At 37.6% G+C, this 23,664-nt stretch overlaps 1 protein-coding gene across 4 annotated transcripts in view; it reads left to right on the top strand.

Annotated features, from left to right (window-relative positions):
* Positions 1 to 23,664, top strand: part of DYM (dymeclin) — a 219,045-nt gene that overhangs the window by 25,097 nt on the left and 170,284 nt on the right. For all 4 annotated transcript variants that reach the window (XM_010583004.1, XM_010583005.1, XM_010583007.1 and 1 more), the window contains exons 4-8: positions 389 to 482; positions 1,846 to 1,979; positions 8,945 to 9,017; positions 20,692 to 20,817; positions 22,434 to 22,576. In XM_010583004.1, coding sequence (XP_010581306.1) covers positions 389 to 482; positions 1,846 to 1,979; positions 8,945 to 9,017; positions 20,692 to 20,817; positions 22,434 to 22,576 — 570 coding nt within the window. The remainder of the gene's footprint in view (positions 1 to 388; positions 483 to 1,845; positions 1,980 to 8,944; positions 9,018 to 20,691; positions 20,818 to 22,433; positions 22,577 to 23,664) is intronic.

The raw sequence follows: 23,664 nt of genomic DNA, 5'->3' as shown, positions 1-23,664 counted from the left end.
TCAGAGGATGTAAGGAAGGGATAATGTAAATGTGATCAACAATTTTTCAAGAAGGTAAAAACTAGTTGTGAAAACCTGCCTAGGTTTCTGACAGGTGACTGTTGTGCTGTAGACAACTCTTGGAAAGGAAGAAGTAGTAAGAGCTCCACATTTGGGATATTTTAAATCTAGGATGAAAAGTATTGTTTAGAGAACAATTACAGAGTAGTAAAGCATGTACTGGAAAAATCTTAAAAGAAGAACAAAGCTGTACAGAAAAGTGGACATACTGTGCTTTACGTAGAAATATTTAAGACATTGAAATTTGGTTTCATTCTATGTATTGTTTGAACTAAATAGTGACAACTTATGTGTGCTATATAATTGTGTCTTATTTTTCCTCATCTAGTTGAGAAGAATCCTCGAACAGGAAACCTTGGGTCATTGATTAAAGTCTTTCTTTCTAGAACCAAAGAGTTAAAAATTTCAGCAGAATGTCAGAAGTAAGTACCTGGAAAAAAGCTGTGTGCGCCATTTCAGTTTTTAAATGTTCCTTTTGCTGCTAGCTCTTCGAGTTTTTTACTTTGCTAGTTAACATACCTACAGACCAAAACTTAGAATTCTCTTAAATTGTTGTTTGAAACAGAACAAGTATCTAGTACTTTGCCAAACACAGAAGATTAAGTGTAAAAGGTAAATGGATTGCTGTGGAAAAAGACACGTTTGTGTTCATCCTGTGTGTTACATAAACACATTTGTGTACAAATGGTGTAAGTTCTGCTTACTATGGATTTAGAGCCGTTTAAAAATCACCTGACCTTTGTAGCTAAATCTTAATGTATGAAACCGTATTTTATCTTGGAAATATTTTAAATTGGATTGGATTTGAACACAAACATCTGTATAAATACATTGCTTTCAAATCATATCATGCATCTGCTATTGGTTTTGCTTGCCCCTTCAGCAGTAGGAAATAACTCTTAAGAGGTTACGTGTGCAGCACTGTGTAGTTTTTCCAGGAAGCTTTCTGTAATTGTTCCCCCACACCCATAGACAAATGTCTAACTCTCATCAGATTTAGGGCTTCAAAAAGGAAGACTTTCTCTTTAATGTCCCCTTTCTCCCGGGGCTGCCCTCAACCTTTTTGCTTATATCTGGAGAAAGAAGTTATTCCTGCCTGGATAGCTCCTGCTGCTTTAATCCAAAAATACTTTGAAAATACAGCTTCAAGTAAGAGCTTGACTATATGCAGTTGTATGGGCTTCCCAGCAGTTGCTTATTGGGACTCACGAAAATGTAACGAAGCTATATTCCCCTTGCATTCAGAAAGCTTGGAAAATGTCTCTGTGTGTTGTTGCATAGAAGAATCTTGTTGTATTGTGCTTCTGAAGTCCGTAAATGCCTACGGTTATCTGAAAGCTATTTGCCTAGGAAAAGTGCTAAGGTTCAAGGAGCCAGAGTAGCTTTCATATCAAAGCTGTTGAAAATTTCCAAATGCCTGGGTGGCTTGAGTCTATAGTATCTAGAAACCTTTAGAAGTATGCTGAGCCACCTGGTGAGCTCTTAAAAAAACTGGTACTTCTGGCAACTGTGGTGTTTTTAACAATACAGACTTAGGAATAATTAGTTAGGAACAAAAGTTAGGAATTGTATTCTCTTGGGGGAAGAAAAAAAATACTTCTTTTAAACACATTTCCAGTTTGCTGTACCATCAACTGAAGACTCCCTGCTTAAGCACTTTGGCTTTTCCTTGCTTCAACTGTAGGAACCCCTTTGTCTACTCTGGCATGTATTTTCTTGTGGGTTTTGATGCATGTTTGCAGGTTAAGCATTACTGATTCTTGTTTGTTTCCGCTTCTTTTCTAGTCACCTCTTTATTTGGCAGGCTCACAATGCACTGTTTATTATTTGCTGTTTGCTGAAAGTATTCATCAGTCGAATGTCAGAAGAGGAGCTGCAACTTCATTTTACTTATGAAGACAAAGCACCAGGCTCATACGGTGGGTATACACTAGTGCTAGTGACACAAATATCCCACCAGAGACTAAAAAGTTCTGATGTTTGTAGATGTGGCACTTAGGACATGGTTTAGTGATGGACTTGGTAGTGTTAGGTTAATGGTTGGACTTGATGATCTTAAGTGTCTTTTCCAACCTAAATAATTCCATGATTTTATGTTTTGTTTAGACTACGAATCCCAAACTTTGCTTTAAAACTAGAAACAAAGTACTAGTGAGGTTACATACAACATGTTTACTGTTCAGGACAACATGTGAGATTGGAAGTATGTAGTCAACAACAAAACTGATTGACTTCCTTCAGGGTCTGAAGTAATTTGGTGTAAACCATCTTCCTTTGTATCATACATGTGAAAGAGAACACCTTCAAAATGTGATGAGAGCTTTTCATTACGTATTGACTGTCATCTTCTGCTAGAATTAAATGTTTGTTAACAAACTGTTGACATGTTACAGGTTCTTACAGCAAAATAGACCTCCTAGAGCAGTGTTTAAGTTGTTTGGTTTATTTTTTCTTTAAACATTTGTATTAAGTTTAACATGATCATTTATTTACAAACTTAATTTGGCATTTTTTTAAAGAGTTGTTCAGAAGTGCTGCTGTAGACCTACCTTTAGCTTTAGTTATTTTCATACAGTTTGAAAGGTGGTAACGGTTCTCTTTCAGAAGAGCAGAAAAGAGTTGGGGTGAAGCTGACCGCATACTACTGTAGCAACAGTGATGTTGCAATTATTTAGTGTTTCTTCTCACATATGTTTCATAAACTGGCAGCAGCCGGGGAGTGAATTGAATGCAAATTTTAGGAATCTAGTGAGGGAAGATAACGGTACTATGGTTAGAACTGATCTATTGAAAAGGCAACTGCTAAAATGTAATTAGTGGGCAGTAGTTTATACAAGAGTACGGGAAAACTTGAAAGAATTTAAGCAGAATATTCAAATATAAGTGCATCTCCAGGAAATGGAGCATGTATTATGCAAGATGAAAGATGGCAGGGAAGATGCTCAAATAATCTAGCTGTTCTCTTTCTGCTATCTGGTCCTTCTTTTTGAATGTGAATAATGTGAATGCATTCAAAATCAGTTTGATTACAGCAAAAAGAAAGTCATAACACTGCCACAAATCTTTGTGTAGTGCTGTATCAAGATGCTCTTACAGAACACGTGATGGATAATGCTGGCACAGGAGCCCTGATGAGCCCTTTGCTTTGTCGTAAAGATACTGTTGAGTTTGTAATTGCACGTTGTTTATAGCATAGAGCCAAAAATGGTCTGGCAAAAAGGAATGGTACCAGAATGCTAATACAGTGCAAGTGAAGTGTGGAAGAACAACCAAAAGTACCTGAGTGTGGATTTCCCTCAACAGTCTGTCCAGCAAGGACACGTGTTGAGAATGCCTAATAGCTGCTTGCTCACTGAATGGTGAGAACTGTTCATTAAAATCTGTTTAACTCCTTGGCACCTGCTGTTGCTCTGGGGAAATCAGACTTCTGATGTCAAAAGATTAAGTGCTACATTTTGAAATGGTTTAATGTATTTTAAACTGTGATGAGTAATCTCCAAGAATGAAGTCAGCTAACCAATGCATTAGAAATAACACCTGCTTATAATAAGCTATCACTGCAGACTGCCTATGGGTTTATACTTCACTTAAAAAAATGGCCCACCTCTTGCTTCAGTGGTATAGTGTAGCACAGTAGAATGGGTGGAAAAGCTGAGACGTTTTGTTAGCTTGAACCCCTGTGATTTTTATTGCCTATGCTGGGAGTTCCTCACAGCGTGGTATGAAAAGTGATTCTTGTCACTGGGGTAGATCCATGTTTATACCATGTCTAGTAGCACTTGACTATAATTCACAGTGACATTTATTAGTGATAATTTTGTGCATATTGATGGCAAATGTACTTAGCAATTATCTTTGAGCAGATTGTTTGCTGGATGTTCTTGATTAGGGAGGTAATTGCGTGTGGTCTGCTGATGAGAGCAGGGGATGGAGGCAGGAAATGAACTCCTCCTTCGCTTGCCCCGCTCAGCCGTGGCTCGAGTCCGCTGCCGCTTTTGGCTCGGGTTTCCGATTTGAGAGGGTTCTTGTGACCTTCCTCAAGGTATTGAGGTTCATAACGTGCTGTGTTTACATAGCCATTTTTTTTTGGTTCTTACCAAATCGTCACACAGGTTTTTTTAAATATATATAGAGCGTGGCAATGGGGTGAATGCCTTCCTATAGCTTTTATGCTTAGCTATAGGAAAAGTGCAGTATCAATAATGGAGTGTAATAAACTGCTGTTGTGTTAGGGCCATTAAAGTGAGCAGAAGAAATGAAATGGTTTTTTGTTAGTATTTTTATAATTAAGTCAAGTGTAGTTTTCTTGAATCATTATTTTTCATTCTTTGGGAACTAGAGCATGCCTTGTTATTGTGAAGTTTACACAGATTCATTAGTATTTTTACTAAAGTTTTATATACTTAATGGTATCTTTGGTGAACATGCTTTTAAAAAAATTAAGTTCTTAGTTGTCCTTGCTGTCTTTTCATTTACCAGAGCTTGATATTATTTTAATATTCTTCAATTGTGAGTGTGATAAAACAAACCTTATAAAATACATTATTACATTAATTATATAATGTAAATAAAATATCCATATAGATGAAAGCTTTAATATGGTGTCTGACTTTTGAAGTACTGTTTGCTTATTTTCTTAATGGCTGGTGAGCAGTTACTGGAAAGAGCAGTACAACCAACCAACAGCACAAACAACCCCTCTCTCCTACGATCTGTTTTTGTATGCTTTGTTCAATCTTACAGCCTTCTGAGAAAAGGTAACCATTTTTTTCAGGATCATCTGAAAACTCCTTTGGAAATCAGTGTGTGGTGGTGTTTGTTTCTCTGTTTAAACTATGAGTATCCCTTTTTTTTTTTTCCTTCTAGTTGGAGAATATATCCCAGTACCATGTTCTGTGAGTTTAAAATACAGCACATCAGGCTGCTCACATTGTAGTCAGTCAGAGCATCAGCACCTGCCGTGTGATATTTGGTATGTCAGGCAGAAGTGTGTACTGTATAATAGTAATGATGTATGGAAAATATCCTTGTCACTGGCTATTCAGCAATATGTCTTGTATTTTGACAGGTTATATACAACATAGCCACTATTGTTTAGTTAACATTTTTTATAATTGTCTTATCTGGAAGAATTCTCCTCCCAGGTTTTACAATTCATATGCTTTCACTTTTTCTGAATGTCCAACTTGTGCTTTTTCCTTCTAGGCTATGTTTTAAGCTCGGAAGAAAGCTGTGCAATTGTGCTTTGTGTCATAAAATGTAATTGAGTTTTTTCATTTTTCAAAAAGTTTGAGTGCATGGATATGTTGTAGCCTACCGTTATAAAACTGTAATGAATAAATTGCACAGGATCGAGTCCCTGCTAACAGCACTGTTTACTGTTTTCCTTCACAGTAGTCAGACCATTAGTAGAAGTTTGTTCTTTTGACAGTTTTCAGATGGTTCTTTGGCCCAGGAAGTGCAACCTTTGCCTCTTCATCCATAATTGGGAATTTGCGTATAACTTTGGAGGATATTGCACAATTCTGATTGTAGGAAAATCCTTATAGATTTAGCTGCAAAATCCTGATATTAATAAATCCTAAACTGGACTTGGCATATGCTGATCTGAAGCTGGAGTTAGTCTTGCTAACACAAATCCTTCATCTTTCAATGAGGCTTCCACTGTCTGTATCCCATAATTTCTGCATGTTCTTTAACTGTGTTGTGATTCAGAGGTGTAAGAGAGCACATGCTGTGTATTGTATTCTAAGTCAAACCATCAATTCATTTAACCCGTTTCCTGACCTGTAGTAGGGAACTTTATTCATTCTCTATAGAGAAGTTTTTATCACAAGGCTGCTAAGGACTGTATTTGGTGTATTATAGCAAATAAGAGCACATAAAGGAGGGAATAAATAACAATACTTTTACTGCAACCCTTAAATGATTTCATGAGTGTTCAGCTATCATATAAAGGAAATGAGGGATGGCAGTTAGTTTATGTACTCATTATTAACACTGTTAAGTGAAAGTTGGGAGCTTTTGAGAGTCCTCAGAGCTGAAGATCAAACCACAAAACCCAAAGAATCTTTAAGTCTGCTGGTTTTGTAATTAATTGAAAGGGTGAGGCTTTTAGGTACTGTTCTACAAGTAATGAATTATTTCATTACTGATGTCCAGGGTCTATCCTACCTGTAGGAACAACAGGGCAGAAAAACGAGTAACATCTAAGATGAGGCTATGCCTTGCTATGCCTGAATATCTTGTTGACATCAGACACATCCAGCTGCTACAGCAGCTCAGATCAGGTCGTGACAACATAGTAGTTAGGTTCTTGAGAAGAAAGATTGTTTTACTGTCTATGTTAGACCCTGTATCATGGCCAGTGAGGGAGCTGGGCTGGTTTAACTGGAAGCGGAGTCTCCTGGCATGTATGCTTTCCTTTGGATAAGCCATTTTGCCTGTGTACTGTCTGCTAATCCAGTGTGTGTAATGTGCGTAGCTTTGAAATGTTAAAAAAAAAAAAAATTATTTATGTTAAAAAAACCAAAAACCAAAGCACAACACCCCAAAAAACCCCCAAACAAGCCCCACCAAAAAGCCAGAAACCCCACAATGCAAGTAATCCACATGTTCGAGGACTTAAACATGGCTGATGAAAAATGGTGCCGCATCATAACTGTTTTAAAAACTGTGTGTGTTTGCAGTGTGATAGAGCTTAGAAGATGCACCTATGATTCCTCTTTCTGCAAGTCTGCTCTAATCTTATCTGGACAGATTCACCCTTTACTTATTTTCCCCAGGGCTTTACATGTGTCTTTGATCCAAGTATGTGATCTATTAATGTGAATGAGTATTGTGTGTATTGTCTTTATCCTGCTATTGAAAAAGGCATTGTTTATGAAAACACATAGTGTTCCGTGTTTATAGCTTTCTCTCACGTTATAGATTTGGCATGCATCCGCCTCATTGTCTCGGCAAGACAAGAATTAAACAAGAATGCATGTGCCCCAATGGGGAAAAGGATACATTAATTATTGCAACTGAATCACATTGATTACAGCAATTAAGCTTTTTTTAAAAAAAGAAAAATAGTTTGAGAACAGCAGTAAAGACTAACATCTTCCATTCTACATGATTGTGCTAACCCAATATTTTCTTGCTTTATTTTGAGTATAGTGTGTGGGGAGAAAAGCCCTCTTTCATACTCAAATGTTATTTAACATTATTCTCTCTTCAAATGAGTTGTGTATATAGCATGGTGGAAGAAATTATATTCTTAAGATGCACTCGCCTTACTTTTTTCATCCTTTTTCTTCTCTCCTCCTCCCTTTCCTCAATTGTCAAGAGAAATAATTAGGAACCTTTTGGGAATTAACAGCAGTCTTGCTCTATAAGCATTTTCTAGATTCAAAAAAACCTTAGGAAACTGTCACGTTCCAGTTACATTAGAAGACATTATCTGGGCTTCATTATTGGCTGTGGTTTCTGTCTAAGGTTAAATAGTCCTAGCAGTTCTCAGTTTTTACTAACAGGAGCTACATTGTGTTACTCATGGGGGATTCTATATAAAGGAAACCACGTTTCCGTGATAAAAAACTGATTTCCTTTAGAATGTGCAGTTCACTAGGTGACAATTTTTAATGTGTTTTTAATAAACCGATTGTGGAAAGAAATAATTTTGCTTTATTGTGAATATTCCCTCTGGTGTGCTTCTTAAAATTGAGTCCTGGATTTAAGAACAAACTTGGGTTAAACAGAGTAACACCACCATAACCTGGCTATAACGTTGTGTTTATTGCAAGACTTATTTATTTGAAAATACAAAATAAACAAGCATTTGGGTAATCGTTGTGCTGCAGTGCTGTAATGCCTATCAGGTAATGCAGAGGGAAAAACTATGCCTGCTCTTAGGCCATTCAACACTGTAAAGCCCTATACTTCTTTGTGCTGTAGGTTTCTCTTTATAATTTTATTTTGAAAGCAGAAAAAATCCTGATGAGCCAAGAGATTTATCTTCTATTTTGTTAGTATTATATGACAACTTCAAATGGTTTAATAAGCTTTTTCCTCAGTATGTCTTGCAAGTCTTTTGTTACAGTTGCTTTTAAAAATTGTAGTGCTAATGTAAAATACCACCAGTTTTACTGAGAATAGTTGCATTTTTTAAAAATAATTTTTAATCATCTCATACATTTTGTCACATTGTGTATGAGTAGAGAATAATTTCCGCTCACTTAAAATGCACTCTGGAAATTCATGAATCCATACTTGTCATTGAACTGTAAAAACCTCTTAAATAAATAAATGCGCATCATGAAAAAACAGTGTGTAGATTTAATTGTGTAAGAGCAGCAGTGATGTGTATGGTAAGCTGCATTCATTTGACAGATCACAGTTTAGAATATTGTTCCGTGTATGTTAGACAGATGAAACTGTTTTCTATTTGTCTCTGCTTATTCATCACTTGGGATTAAAAAAAGGGGTGGGAAAATATGCGAAGTGCAGGGAATTTTGAGAGGAGACTTGAACTGTGGACCAGTTAGAAGTCACTAGTGATCAGTTCAACTGTTAGTAATAATGCCATTTAACATGACCTTGGGTAAATAGTAAAGTAAGGCTTGATGTGCTTAGTATTAGCATATTTGTACAATATCAACATCTCATTTAACTTATCCAATTGGTGTTAGTTATTTGTTTTATATATAAAAGGGTAAGCATCACCATTTTCTCTGGTGATAATCCCAAGTGCTTTCTATTTCAGGAAAGAATGCTATCTCCTTAAACTCTTCTAGTGTTTGTTCCTTAAGTAAAATACTTTTTGTCTGGATCCATGAGTTTAAATCTTTGCTTTCTTTTGGTATTTGAAAATCCAGAAAACCTTTGGTATGCTTCTTTTCAGGAACAGAGTGTGAAGACCTCATAGAAGAGTTGCTGTGTTGCCTCATCCAGCTCATTGTTGAAATTCCCCTCTTGTAAGTTGTTTTTTTTCTTTTTTCTTTTTTTTTTTTTCAGCCTCCTTCTATAAACTGAGCATTTCATAGAATATAAAACTTAGAGCGATGGGGTTATAATGTTTAAATACTTGTATTTGAATGCTCCATGTGATGGTGCAGTACTGATAATGATAACCTGTTGCCAGTACCAGCCCTGAGTATTCTGTTGGAAGTACATGATGAGCATCTCACACCCAGTTCAAACTATCAACAGAAATTATCCTGGTTTATTTTGTAGGAGTTTTGATGTTTGTTTCAGGTGCCTCTGTCGGCACACAGACAGCTACTGCTAACTTTTGGCTAGAAATGGTTGTGCTAATGGTACAGGGAAAGGTACATTGGAGGTGTCGCACCTGGGGGATGCAGCGAGGCGCAAACAAAAGTTCCCCTTTGCAGTTGTGTGGGTTTTTGAACTGCATGTCTATTACATAAGTCATATGACTTATTTAATACTGATTTCTGAAATACCAATGAAATGATGTCTGAAAAAGAGAGACGAGAAATGAGTAAGTGGAGAGTTTCTGTAGATCTCCAGATTTGTTATATGGCTTTTTTCATGCATCTGCTGTATTTGAGATTTGTTGATTCTACATCTCATTGGGATATGTGTCATGAAACATACTTCAGTATTACATGAAGGAGAACGAACTTTGTTCTTTGGAAGTAAAAAAGTTTTTCTACACCTGTCCTGATAAGTTTTAACTTTGTTTGTCCCCAAGATAAACTTTACCAAAGATAGTGTTAGCAGTATCATTTGTGTTAAATTGCATTGTAATCTGTGCCTAAAATGTAGTGCCCCAGTTAAAGCATCACAGCTTTGAGAGAGTTTCAGACTATCTATTATAGTGTAGTATATAGCTTTGCTGATGATTTAGTTTTTGTACTTTGGATTGTTCTTTTGGTTGGAAAGCTGACAAAGATGCAATAGTTTTTGAAACATTGCTCTCATTAAATACAACTCTGTCAACATTACATGAGGGTTTTGTGTAGGTAGTGTGTAATGAATTAGTGATATGATTTAGAGTGTCATTCTGCAAAGCTTGTCAGGACTTCCTGGAACAGATACACTTTTTGTTTGGAGCAGATTAGAGGAAGTACAAAGGGCTGAAAGGACTGCGATATATGGGCAAGTTCATAAATCCTGCAGGGTTTTATTTTTCTTTCTTGGAAGTCCAATGTGTGTGTGGAGTCCAATATCATTTATTCTGTCTTTCTGGCAGAAAAAGTTTTACAGGAATGATTGTTCTTAACCCTTTTCAACAACTGAACCTGTCAGCATCTCTATTTCTGTGTGAATGCGGTTGCTGGGAATGGAAGTAGCTGTTGAAAGCACTTAGTTTACTACATAATATAATGATAATAATGGGTTATTAAAAAAGGAGAAGTTATAAAGCTGGTCTATAATCTTTAATGTTCAGCTATATTGAAAACATACTCACTTTTCATGAGAGAGAGATGTGGAAGGTTTTTGGGTTTTTTTGTCAAATAAGTTTTCTGAGCTAAATTTTTCTTGAAAAAACATGCTACTGAATTTTGAATAAGATACTAACACATACAAAAGTGTACATTATTGTCTTGCTTACCAGTATAATATGTTTAACAATGTGATAATGCCTTAACTAATGATTGTATAATGATTATCATTGAAGGGGAAGTAGGGTAGGGGAAAGGAGGTATGAAAAAATTTGCTTTCTCTAATACACAATCCAACTCTGTTCTTCATAGAGATGTTATAAGGCTGAGACATTTTTGCTCACTGTAATATTAATTTTTTTCAGGAGAATGATCAGGTTTATTTTAGTAGTGAGTTTACTTCCCTCCTTCTCCCTGATCAGAGTTACACTGTAAATTCTTTCCCTACTTTGTATCAAGGGAGTAGTTAATTTCTGTCTTTAGCTGGAATAAATCAAGAAAATTACAAGCCTAGTACGTGAATTTTGGGAAGGAATAGATTGAGTGCAAAACATGAAATATTCAAACTTGTAATGATTTGCGTAGCAGGACTTAGGATCACTTGCCACAGGATAGGCAGCTTTGGCAGCTAACAGAGTGTCTGTCTGTAAAGCTGCTATTAAAGATGAATTTTTGTTGTGACAGACCATTAAAATCTCCATGCTGAGCCTGTCTTTGAAGCGTCGTTCAGAATAGCAAAGTTTTGTTAGGAGCATTCAATAGCCTTAACAGAGGATTGTCACAATTGGTGTGTCCCTTGGGTTCTGTAGATGCAGTTTCATGAAGGAGTGGATACAGCTGGCAGCTGCTGTCTAAATATATTGCTTCTCTATACCCCAGTTTAAGCTGCTTTTTTTCTCCTTCACCAAAATGCTAAGATTATTTTTACAGCATGGAAGACCATCTCCTTGTCCAAACTGCAGGAGCCGAGGCACCTGTATAACAGTCCTGCACTCTGCTTTTGAAGTTGTTCTAAATGTCATGTTAGGTGCTTTTTGGTGAAAGCAGTATGCTTCAGAGGTGCTATGATTTTTTTGCCCCCTCTCTTATATAATTTCAGATGTGCTGTCTTAATTTTTTTTTTCTTTTTTTGCAAATGTGTTACTGAAGAGTGGGCTGCATTGCTGGATGATGCTCTGTAGATACTGTTACAGAGTAGTGAGAAATTTGTGATTATAACATAGATCCTATTATTCTTCACTGTTGAGTATCATGTTGTGAAGATGTATATGAAAGACAACACATACTGTTGGGAGGAAAGCTTATGATACCTGCGTATGATATTTTGCAGGCAGGTACGTAATCTTCACCCATGTTCCAGACTGGCCAAAAGCAAGCGTAAGAGTTTGGGCTTGGCAGGGGCACAGAGTTCATGAAGGTTTGAGTCTTTCCTGAGCGTGGGCAGAGCTTGCTCTCACCTCTGAGCTTGCTCTACTTAGAAGCCTTGGCAGAATGAGCTCATGTCTGCCTACAAAATAACCTACAGACATACTTGGAAAACGCAGGTGGGCAGTCTAGCTCAAAATTAAGAAGTAAGGTGTGTGAGATGGGGAAGACGACAAACAGTTAAGTCTGTAACCCACCTCCTCATATCCCTTACTGTGAAATATAACTGAAGAACCAAAATGTGTTGATTTTTGTTGGGAAAGGCTGCAGAGATGTATGGCAAAGCATATCTAGGACTGTCTCAGAATTGTATATGATGAATTTAAGGAACGTATTTCTCAAAGCTAGTTTATATTGAGGAAGGCAAATGTGCTTTAAGGCGGTTACACTCAGCATAGCTAAAACAGGTTGTAGTAGAGACCATGGGACTCTGCAGCATTGTGGCTCTGTATCTGAAGAGTTATTAAAAAGATCTTGAATTCCCCTTTTGAAAAACAGGCTCTGCTGCATTGTACAAAATGCCAAGGAAAAGGTTTCACGTTTAATTTAAAGACATTTTATAGAAACTAGAGCATTATTGCTTTCCAAGAATTAGACTTGTTCAGTCCCTTATAACACTAGGGTTACAGTGTGTTGATATTTGATTTATGGCTCCCTTGGGTATGTTATGGATACTCTGCTTTTTCTTTGGTTTTGTTAATGTTAGCACTCAAGAGTGTACATTAATGATTAAAACCGCATAGTCAGCAAAAAGATGCAACTTCAGTATTTAATTGTATGATTTTTATGTAGAAACTATTGCTAACATTTAGTTGCAAGATAGAGCTCCCAAGGCTTTAAATTATGAAGGCTTCTTTCAGCAGCTTGTTAAGAGCTGGTATACATAACTGAACATCTGGTTGTTATCAGTACATTTTCACTTCATTAAAAACTACAAATACATATGGAGGAAAAATGAAATACTGTGTTCTTGTTACATCACTGTTAAGTAGCACCCTGTGGTGCCAGTAGAATTTAGTTGATATTTCTATTACATTCCATTATTTTTTGTAGTTACAATTGTTTTAGGTTGCAATCTTAGTTACTCCCAAATCTAAATGTTAACAGTGTTTTGACTCATTTAAGGATGCTCACTACATTTCCTGGGAGCTTAAAAGTCAAATGTAGGAGGAAGAAGGGTGATATAATTGATTATAAAGCTCTATGGAATCATTGCAATGTAGGAACGATGCCATGTACAGGTGATGAGAAATGTTTAGGCTTTTTTTCGTTGCTAATTGTGAGCAGTGAAGAGGTTAAGAACCGTTTACTCTCCTATTTCAGGAGGGTCGTATTTTTAATTTTTTTGTTACTTTAAAAACAATAAGTCAGAATAGTGCTTTTTTTAAAAGAGGACTATTTAAGGAACTTTTATCAAGATTGTAGTGGCTCCAGTATTTGAAGAGCTATTTGACTTCAGCTTTTTTGGCAACTTTGTCTAATCATCAAAGGGAAACTTCCATCTGTTGAAACTTAGGTTGAAGCTAGCAAAAATATCCAAACTGAAAGAGATTTGTATTGCTTCATTTTGAAGATCCTCAAGGTTTAAGACTGCTGTGCTCTGTGTAGGAGGTATCTGATGAGTATAAAGGCAGTTTTACTTGCTGCTGCACCTTGCGGTGGTGCAGCAAATAAAAAACATGTATTTATTTGGAAGATTTTCTTCATTACTTTTATATCCTTTTCTGACGGCAGTTGTGTGGCCTCTTAAGTGTCTAAAGGTCCTAAGCAGAAGAATTTTTATCTGTCACATTCTTCTTTCTGTTCCCATTCTATTCTAATTTAGTTTTTATTTTAGACTTAGATCAGTGTTTCTCTATGACCTGCCTTTTCACTAGCTGTGGTTTAACTTACATTCAACTTGTAACAAACTTTCTAATCACAGAACATAGTTATCAGACGTATGTACTCTTTATCATACATTGTGCTGTATATTCAAGCTCCTAATAGTCTGCATTCTCTGTTATGGTTTTCAGCCCTGTCTTCACAAAAGATATTGGATGCATCTTGAAAAACACCTGCCTGCTAGTATTTGGGTTTGGTCGTTGGTCTGGGCGCCAAAGACACCTAGGCACTGAAGTCAAGCGTATCTCTCTTAGGCGCCTTAAGAGTTTGCAGACTGTTTCAAAGCAGTGACAGCGACCAGGCTGACAGGCATAAGCCTTTTTTCTCCATTGCCTAGACAAGCATATGAGACATAAAGAGATTATTGCTGCCACTACATCAAGATGGCTCTGCCTTCAAACCAGCACATTTGAGAAGTGGTGTTATAGAGAGATTGTGGAGCAGGTCTGCTGTTCACGCAGGCTGCGCGGCTGGAACACAGGACATGATTTGTCTGGTCTGGCTCTGTCCAGATCTCTGCAATGGTCTAAGGTAGCTTTTTTGTGCACATGGGTCGTCTCTGTGGCTGCCTTTTCCCTGAGGTATGAAAGCTACACAAGCCCAGTCATTCGAGCGGTCCATTTTTATGGGTATTTGGATTGCTCTCGTGTTCTGTTCTTTGAAGGGTAAGGTCTTAGATTTAGTGGGTATTGCTAACAAGACTTGTTGATATGAAAGGTATATACAGAAGAAAATAGATTCTCTGTGCAACATTTAAGTCCTGGACTTTTTCTAATGTTTTTAATCTCTAGAGGGAAGAACTGAATGCCAGTGAGGTGAATATGTACACAGCCATGTAGTCTGAGATGGTTTAGGAATAGGTCTGGGAATAAAGGGTCTTGAAACCAACTGTCATTTTAATCCTTTAGATACTCTCTTTAGAGTATTTCCATCTTTTTTGTTTTCTCACTCTCATTCTGTCTCCCAGTCAAGAGTATCCAGTGTGGGGGAGATGCAGTAGGAAATGTCAGAGATGCTCTCTGTTTCCAGTTGGTGTTTCTTGAGTACCCCTCTGGGACATCTCCCCAGTGCTTGGAGTCAGCTGTAATGAGCATAATGCATTATCGGCTGCCATGGTGCGTGTGTGGCATCAGTGGGTGTAAAATTAGGAGTGATTCCAAGAGGAAAGATTATGTTCACTTTGAGTTGTTGTACTTGTATCCTGAGACTGATAACCAGATATTCTACTTGCTTTTCAGCTTTCAAAACTGATCCTATTCTCTGTGGTGACTCCTCTTTCACCTTTCTGGTGGGCCCTCAGGAAGCAGGGAAATGAAACCTGGTTCCTGTACGATTTGAGAGTTTTTGTATGAATCAGCCCTTTTGGCAACTCTCCTAAATTAGAAAATTAGTTACCTTTTAACCTTTTAATACTCAGAGTAGACAGCTCTGGCTGGGTGAAAGTTCAGGAAAATATTTAAACTGGGAGGGGGTTTGGTCTAGTGGTGTGACTTGAAATTCAGAGGTTTGTTTCTGACTGTTCAGGCTGTTTGCTCTGTAGGTGTGAAATAATTTATGAGCTCTCAGCCTCTGTTTGCTAAGGTATAGAAATAGCTGCATTTCATTGAGTAATTAAAGTGTTTACAACAGCATGTGCCTTCAGAGTGGTAATTGGAGTTCCTAGCTGAGATTTTCTTAATATATTGCCTCTGTGCTTCATCTTGGTTCCTCTTTCACAGACCTCCCTCTCGGAGGCAGGGAACAAAGCTGAATGATGTGGTGAGCACAGAAAACAGTTGTGAGCAGAGCTTGGCATTGGAGAGAAGCCAGCAGCAGCAGGATGGTGAAACGTAGGTAGACTGTTGAAGTTCTCAGTAGATGACACTGCTAGAAGGTCATCCACATGGTTTTGAGTCGAAAAAGCAGATGCCAGGACACTGGGGAGCTGAGGTTTTGACAGGACCATAGTTCTTGTTCTATGGGGGGCGATTGCATCATTTGGAAACAGTAATTACACTAATACCTCTCCCCTTACCAACTCAAATGCATAAGCTGCTGGTAGCATCAGATTCCGGCGAACTGCTTCTGTTGCTTTTACTTGAGTCTGCAGGAGTAGACAAGCATATTTTGGTTTTCGTATTTTCCCCACGGGCTGTGATTGACAGACGGCCTTGCTATTATGATCTTCATGTTTTGGTCTGCTTCAGATTCCAGCGTTTTCTTTGTAGCTCAGAAGAAATCTACTTTGAAACCTAGTGATGTGTCATGGTGTGGCATCTGTTTGTTATGTGGTACCATTTAGTGTGAGCACTTGTCTGTGGGTGCAAGTAATGGCAAGTGTTCAAGCTATTGCAGTTGGAAGAGTTATTGCTCAGGCAGGTTGCCTTAACTGGCTGCTTGTGCGTGCTCTTTTCCTGTTTCCACCACAAAGAAGATCTTTCATTTTTGTTAAAGATTACTGTTTTGACCATAGACCTCTTTTTCAGACATTTGGAACTTTTTAAGACAGTATCAGCATTGTGATATATTTGAAATAAGTGTCTGTAAAAGGGCAAGGTAAAATCTTGGTCCAGTTCAAGCCAACAAAACCTTGTGAGGGTGTGATACGCAGATAGATGGTCTGGTGCCATTCTCAAGCCCCAAATGCCTGAAGGTTGATAGCTCTGATGGAATTCACAAGTCTGCCACCACAATTAATAAATGAAATAAATCAATAAAAATGTATGTTCTTGATGGAAGACCAGAAGAGAAGTGATATCCTTTCCAGTTTGTATCCTGGAAGAATTAGTTACTCTACCAATTTCTGCTAAAGCAGTACTTCTTTTAAGTTTAAATGCAGTGCTGCTTTAAGCAGTACTCCCAGGGCCATAGGTGTCTCAAATTGGAGCCCAGGATCTCTGCTATCTATCTGACAAAAGGGATTAAGATGGAAAGTGTCGCTGACTTACTAGAATTTTTGTCATTAGATTTTAATGAGTTGTCACCTGAAGATTAATACAAATTGTACATGGTTGTTTAAAAGCATTCATTGAAATGATCTGGTATCATTGCTTTTGGAAGGAATCCATTGACCTATCAACTGTTTCTCATCGAAATGTAGATACTAAAAAGTGTGTTAAAGATATGCACACATTTATGTTATGCTAGCGTCTAGGAGTCTTGCATTTTGTAGCTCAAGTTGTCATTCTCTAAAGAATTCATAATTTACAATAACAACGGATACATATGATATCTTTGCTTTAGAGACTAAATGTGTATATATAAGGTTTGTTGCCAGAAATCAGTTTTAACTTGGGTGTCACAAGAACCTGGACCTATTCCATCTGGTTAAAGAAACAGGCGCTTGCTTTGTGTCACTGTGTAAGAAATGTGATAACCAAGGAGGACAGCTACTTGTAATAAGGAAAGAACCCAAACGCAGGAGAGAAACGATTGCCGTGATTTCTAGAGTTCAGTCTATGCCACATTGTTCCCTCATGAAAAAAGTATGTCTTAAGAGGGACAAAAGAATAATATTTGTTAGCTTGTCTACCCGATATGGGAATATGTCTTCCAGTGTGAAGGAGAGAGAGAAAAAGGAAAAAAAATAAGTGAGAATAACTATTGAAACCTCCAAAAGAGAAAATCCAGAACGAGGGGTGGGGGGGAAACCGCAAACCTGTGTATGCTTTGGTACGTTGGTCTATGAAGTCCATATTCCTGGGACATGAGCTTTATCTGAGTTCTGTGGATTTTGTTTGCTTTAGAAGACACTTTGGAAGGAAAAAAAAAAACACCCCACAGAAGCTCAAGTCATCGTGCAGTTCTGGTTTTCTGAAATAAATAGCTAAATAATTTTGACATGTAATTGATACATGAGTTCATTATTTCTAGTTTCCTCCTTATCTGCAAGCAAACAGTTTTCAGAGGAAGTTGGAGATCAGCATAAATTCCATGTAAAGTTGTTCTATGTGACTGATAGCTTTGAATAAAAAAAAAAAAAAATCAAAACCAAACCCCCCTATTCTATAGTCTCTCAATATAAATAAACAGTATTTTCTTTGAAGTTAAAAGAGGTTCGTGGTAGTTCTTGTGACCCTTTAGAAATGCTTGAGTTTCAGAAAACTGTATATTTGACCCTTGGTGGAGAAAATAATTTTGCTCTGAAGCTTTATCCTTGTGCTGATAAATTAAGGGTGACTGTAGCTGAGGGGTTACCCCAGCCATCAGGACTCTGGTTGTGTTTATGTCAGAGCAGATTTAATTTGAACAGATTCTACAGGTTGAGTGGAATGTTTCTGCAGTTAAATGTGCCCTAACTGGGTTTTGAATCGAAAGAAAATGAGAATAACTGACTAACTGGAACTGTATGAATTCAGCTTTCTTTCTATTTTTTTTCTTTCAGAGTTATATAAGGGTATTGAAAGCAGGTCTTTTTTTCCCCAAAAATGTACTTAATACATTACAGTAACCTCTTTGTTTATTTCTTTACACTGAATCTTAGAAAAATAGAAAATAATTTTGTAATGTCTCCTCAAATTTGCTATTCCACTTGTATGGTTTGTCAGAAAAATAAGTGAATGAATGATTGAAATGGAGAAAAAGTATAGTAGACTCTAAAATTTGTTTCCCCTCAGCAAAGTGACCCAGTGGATGTTGTAGTGTGTCACAAAGTTAGCCTATTCATTCATCAGCTCAGGGTTGGAGATGTTATTCTTGTATTCTGAGCCTTGGTAATAATAAACTTCTGATTTTTTTTTTCTATAGCTAAAAAGCATTTTTTCCAAGCTGTTGTTTTTATTTTGATAGAAGAACTTTTCTTAATTTTTTTTGCTGGTGGCTAAACCTCTAATAATCCATATATATTGGTCTTCCTTGCTTTGCCTGGGATGAACATGGGTAGTGGATTGCAAAGCATCACTGTTCTGGAGAGGGAGTGGGAGCTGTTCCTAGCTCAGCCTTGTTTCTGGCTGAGATGAATTTGCAGTGGAACCAGATCACAGTGTAACCTCTGGCCTGATCTAATTATCAGCATTTACACTGGCTAACTTCCTCAGTAGTGGGCAAAAAGTCAGGTAACTCACAAAAACTAAAAGTAATTACTATGTACTGCATGATTTTAAGGAAGAATGTTATTCAAGCAGTACTTTTCTTCCTGACATATATAACTTAAAATGTTACAAATTCAAATACTTAAATTATGCGAGAGAAAACAAAACCAGAGAGTTTGCATAACCTTCACTTTCAAAACATTTTTATATCAGAGGTAGTGCGGTTCTGTGGACTGTGATCCAGGTAATTGTGATTCCAGTTTGCTCTTGACTTTTAGCAAATCTCTAGTATGCTCTTTGCTCAGAAACTCTGGCCTAGAGCTACTGCAGAAGCACTTAACTTAAGCTGTCTATACACCGTGATGCATGAAACTCTTCTTCTCATGCTTTACAGTAATGCACGTTATTTACAGTATTTCTAGCAGCACACTTGAGAACATTAAAGTATTTGAGTGTGCTAAAAATCAGACTGATTTCTTCTAAATGAAATCCTGTTCATTTTGGTAAGGACCACACTGGTTCTGACCCTGAGACTAATGAAGAGTTTTACTCCGGCCAGTCTTTTCTGTGGTTAATTTGTCTTGTTTCAAGAGAGATTGCACTGTAGTTTTCAAGTCATTGTTATTTGAAAGAGCACTTAGTTTTATGTTTATGCTTGTTTTAACTCTTAAGAATAAAATTTTTGGAAGGTGACATTGTAACAAAGAAAAACAGCATCATTGCTTAAACACGCATTGATGCTGATTTTTTTTTTCATTTTTTTAATTTTAGATAGAGATACTATAAAATCTTTGAATTTGAGAAGTATAAATAGATTTTGAATTTCCAGTAGGTCCCAGGTCAAAAAAACCCTTGATAATTGATGCTGGACAGCTTTGGTAACTTAATGATATTCGATTGTGAAGCATACAGTGGAAATTAAATAGTAACAGTGGGGGAAACTTTAAAAGTACTTAATGACAATCTTTCTAATGGATTACAGCATGGTACTGTTACACCAAATGAAGTATCTCCTTACTTTTGGAGGAGGTAGAAATGGTCTTTGGTTGAAAGCAAGAACGATACTGGTTCACGTCCAAGTTATTTCATTGTGTTTTAAAAGGTTTTATGTAGTCTGCAATCTATGGCTGATTAAGGAGGCAAATGCCATTTTTCTTCCCCTTTTAAAAATAAGATATGTCACAAAGACATTATAGGCTGAGGTGGGAACAGAAAGCACAAGATATCCCAAATAGTAGATCTCTCATCCATTTTGCTGCACAGCCTTTCCTAATTAACCTTAACTTAATGAGCTTTGCTAAACTGTCTGGTATCAGCATTTAACCAGTACAGCACATTCTTTGGGATTGGCTGTAATATCTTCAGACTTCACCGTTACCTCAAAAATACCATTTAAAACTCAACAATTGTATGTAGTATCTTGATATTCTGAGCATTTCTTACACAAACTAGCATTTGTGCATTATATTCCTTTCTTAGGGATCCACTTTTCCTGGCAGATGGATCTGTGTTTGCCTAGCTGGACTTTTCCCTGACTTTAGCATGATGTTTTTGTGACAATTTTATTTAACAGGACAAAGGACATGCTTTTGAGATATATTTGTTATTTTTAGAGTGAAGCGTAGTCTGGAAATTGCAGCTGGAATGTTCTGGGCAATACCTCAATGTTTTTACATTGTCTTCTGGCGTATTGGGGGAGGGGGGAAAGCTTATATCTAAGAAAAACAACCCATTGTTGTTATGAAGAGATGTTGCTTTTTGAGTGGGGTTTTTTTGAATTTGTTGTTTACGTGTTCCCAATTGAAACTTGCTGTGCTAAATGGTGTATAACCTCAGATGAAGCTACCGAGTGCTCTTGGAAGTCATTTTGTAAACAAACCCAGTAGATTAATCTCCATAAATTTTCCTTTTTTTTCCTGCAGAGATATTACATACAGCATTTCCTTGGAAGCTGTGACAACTCTCATTGTCTTCCTCTCCTGCCAATTATTCCACAAAGAAATTCTGCGAGAGAGCATCATTCACAAATACCTGATGCATGGTCGATGGTATGTTGTGTTCTGGGGTGGTACCTAATGGCAAAGCAAATGCTTCTGATCGCTTGTTGAGGCTGTTTGTACTTGAAAACAAAAGACAGTGAAATACATTTTGGTAGAGAACTTGTTCTGCTCGAAAGAAAACAGAACACGAAAGCAAACATTTGTAAAGGCTGCTGGAAGGTTTCAGGTTTAAATTTCACAGCCCAGACTTCAGTAAGACTATTTTGGAAGCCATTTTTGTTTTTGGTAATTTCATTAACTTAAAACAGCTTTTACTTTTCAGGATGGCTTTTTTGTTTCAGCTGTGGGTCTTTTCCTGTAACACTGCAGTCTAGAGAACCTGTGTACCTCAGAAGTGCTAATGAGCCTTCTTGCAATACAAATAAATAGCAGCCCCTCGAAAGATTGCAAATACGTGCTATGCTGAGTTTAAGCTGCAATAGTGGAAATACTTAGCAGGTGGTAAACTCGGTCCTGTGAGTAATACTACTTGTTCTGGCGAGTGGGTTGTTTTGTTTAAATGCTTTGTCATGGTGGCTTACACGCATTTTAGTCAGGCTACCGTTCATCCTCTTTCAACTTTAAATTCCATGTGGGCAGATTTTTGGTAAATGTCTCTGTCTGTTTTTCTGAAATTTCTGCTAGATGTAAGAGAGAGGTACTGCTTTGGGGTGACACGTGGGGAAAGGAGGGAGGCTCAGCTTGCCTGCGGGCAGAGGGAGCACAGGGCAAACTTCAGCAATATGTGGGCAGAGCAGCTGGAGGCAGAAGAGGTATTTGTGGGGTTTGGTGGTACTTAAATCTCAGCACCAAAGGAATTGAGGGTTTGGGGCAAAATGGGGAATGCTTGGGAGAAGAGGTAGTATGTGTAGGTCTAAGTTGGGAGTAGCAGGTACCTGGCCTCTGGAGACAGGCGTGGGAATTCGGTGACTGGGAATCTAGGGCAATGCGAAGAGCTGGAGGGGGACTGGTTAGAGGGGACTGGAGTTCATCATAACATAGCCCCTGTCTGTTCACCTCTAAATCATATGGGAATGGGAACCAACTGTTTGCCTCTGTGGAAATCCTTCTCTGTTTTGGAAATATTGTAACCTTTTGTTTAAAACCAACAAATTTTACGTGCGTTTGTCAAACTCACTGATGTGAGGTCAGATGTTTTGTTGGTCTTTGCAAATTGGCCCCAGCCACGCACACAGACAAAAATATTGGGGGTGTGGAGAAATGCTGTTGTTACCTGTTCTATGTAACCAAAGCATGGAGGGAAAACTAAACAAATACAATGTTTCTTTCTCTTGTGTAAATATTTTTCCCGTTGTGTCTTGAGGTAAAAGAATACGAGTCCGCAAATTACGTGATTGGTTTAAAAGTGATATTGAAAAAAGAAAACAAAAAATAGTTTCCATGATCCTGTTGTTGAAGGTGCTTTTGCAGAGCCCTGCTGAAGTCCGTGCATCTTTGCATAGGCAAGACCTTGGCGTTCTTTTCCTTTTCAGTCTGCTCAGCACTGGGAGAGTTACTGTCCGTGTTTAATGCCAAACACCAGCCTTTGCACACTGCCTGGGCTTTGTTGTGCCAATTTTTTGCAAGCTGTGAGTCAACTAAAGCTGTTTTCTTTTTCTTTTCAGTCTCCCATATACCAGCAGACTTGTGAAAACTTTACTATATAATTTCATTAGACAAGAAAGAAGCCCTCCTCCAGGGACCCATGTCTTTCAGCAGCAAACAGATGGAGGAGGACTGCTTTACGGAATTGCATCTGGGGTGGCAAGTGAGTCTTATTTTCTATAAACTATATTTCAAACCTTATGAAGTTTTGCCTTGTATGTGACCTCTCTTACAAACACACCTGTAGCCCATTTCTTTTTCCACAAGCGATACTGGTGTGCATGCTCAGTATAGAAAAGCTGTCTGCAGGCCTGCTTGGATTGTAATCATATACGGCCCATCTCGAGACGTGTTAGAATCTGAAGCAATTACATCTGCAGGCACTGCAGGGATACCTGCAGGACAGCACATCGTAAAAGTAGCACTTAGGCCCTATTTTTCTTTCATTAAGATATTAAAAAAACTCCAAACAAATGAACAAGTAGTGCCCTATTTGATAAATCACGTGCTTCAAGTTACTTAAAATGTTGTAAGAAATACTTTTATGTGCATATTTTATTCTTTATAATCACTCAGTCGATACGGTGACCTGCTCTGCGGCTCTGAGCAGAAGTTTGGACTAGGTGGTCTCAGGAGGTCCCTTCCAGTCTCAAGGATTCTGTGATGTAAGGGAGTGACCTAGATAGGAATTTTTGCAACATATTGTAGTGTATGCCTTTCCCAGTAGGTTGACTAATGTTTTTTCCTGAATAGTATGACTAGATTCTGACCTTTTGTGGGTGGACTGTTTGCTATAGAGAGATATCGCCTGAAGAATATGAAAGACTTGATGCCATTTTTTGTTAAGAAAAAGGGTTCTCGTGTTTCTTATACTATATATTGTGTTTTGGTTGGTGGTTGCTCTCTTCCCCACACCAGATGTGTTTTATTGGTGTGTGTATTACATATAAAAATTCTTCCTAAGGGTTTTTCTTTTCCATATAATAAGAATAAAATATAAGTTATTGTTAACAGTGAAGGTATATGTTATTTTCTTTTGCCCCGATAAACTAAATAACACTTTGCGTGTCAGTTGCTGTTAAAACTGATACTATTTATTTTACTTTTTTGTGAGATCCATTCACTGGATGCATCCCTAGGGGATATTAAAGTTCAGGCCGCAAGTGATCTGCCAGAAAATATTTTACAGTCTGTGACAGTGCACGTGGATCTCCTCATGGAGGCAGTAAAAGAGCATGTCTCTGTAACTTG

This window comes from Haliaeetus leucocephalus, unplaced genomic scaffold, assembly GCF_000737465.1.
Source record: "Haliaeetus leucocephalus isolate CR32 unplaced genomic scaffold, Haliaeetus_leucocephalus-4.0 Scaffold866, whole genome shotgun sequence".
Classification (NCBI taxonomy): Eukaryota; Metazoa; Chordata; class Aves; order Accipitriformes; family Accipitridae; genus Haliaeetus; species Haliaeetus leucocephalus.
This window is presented reverse-complemented; position numbering and strand designations above follow the sequence as displayed.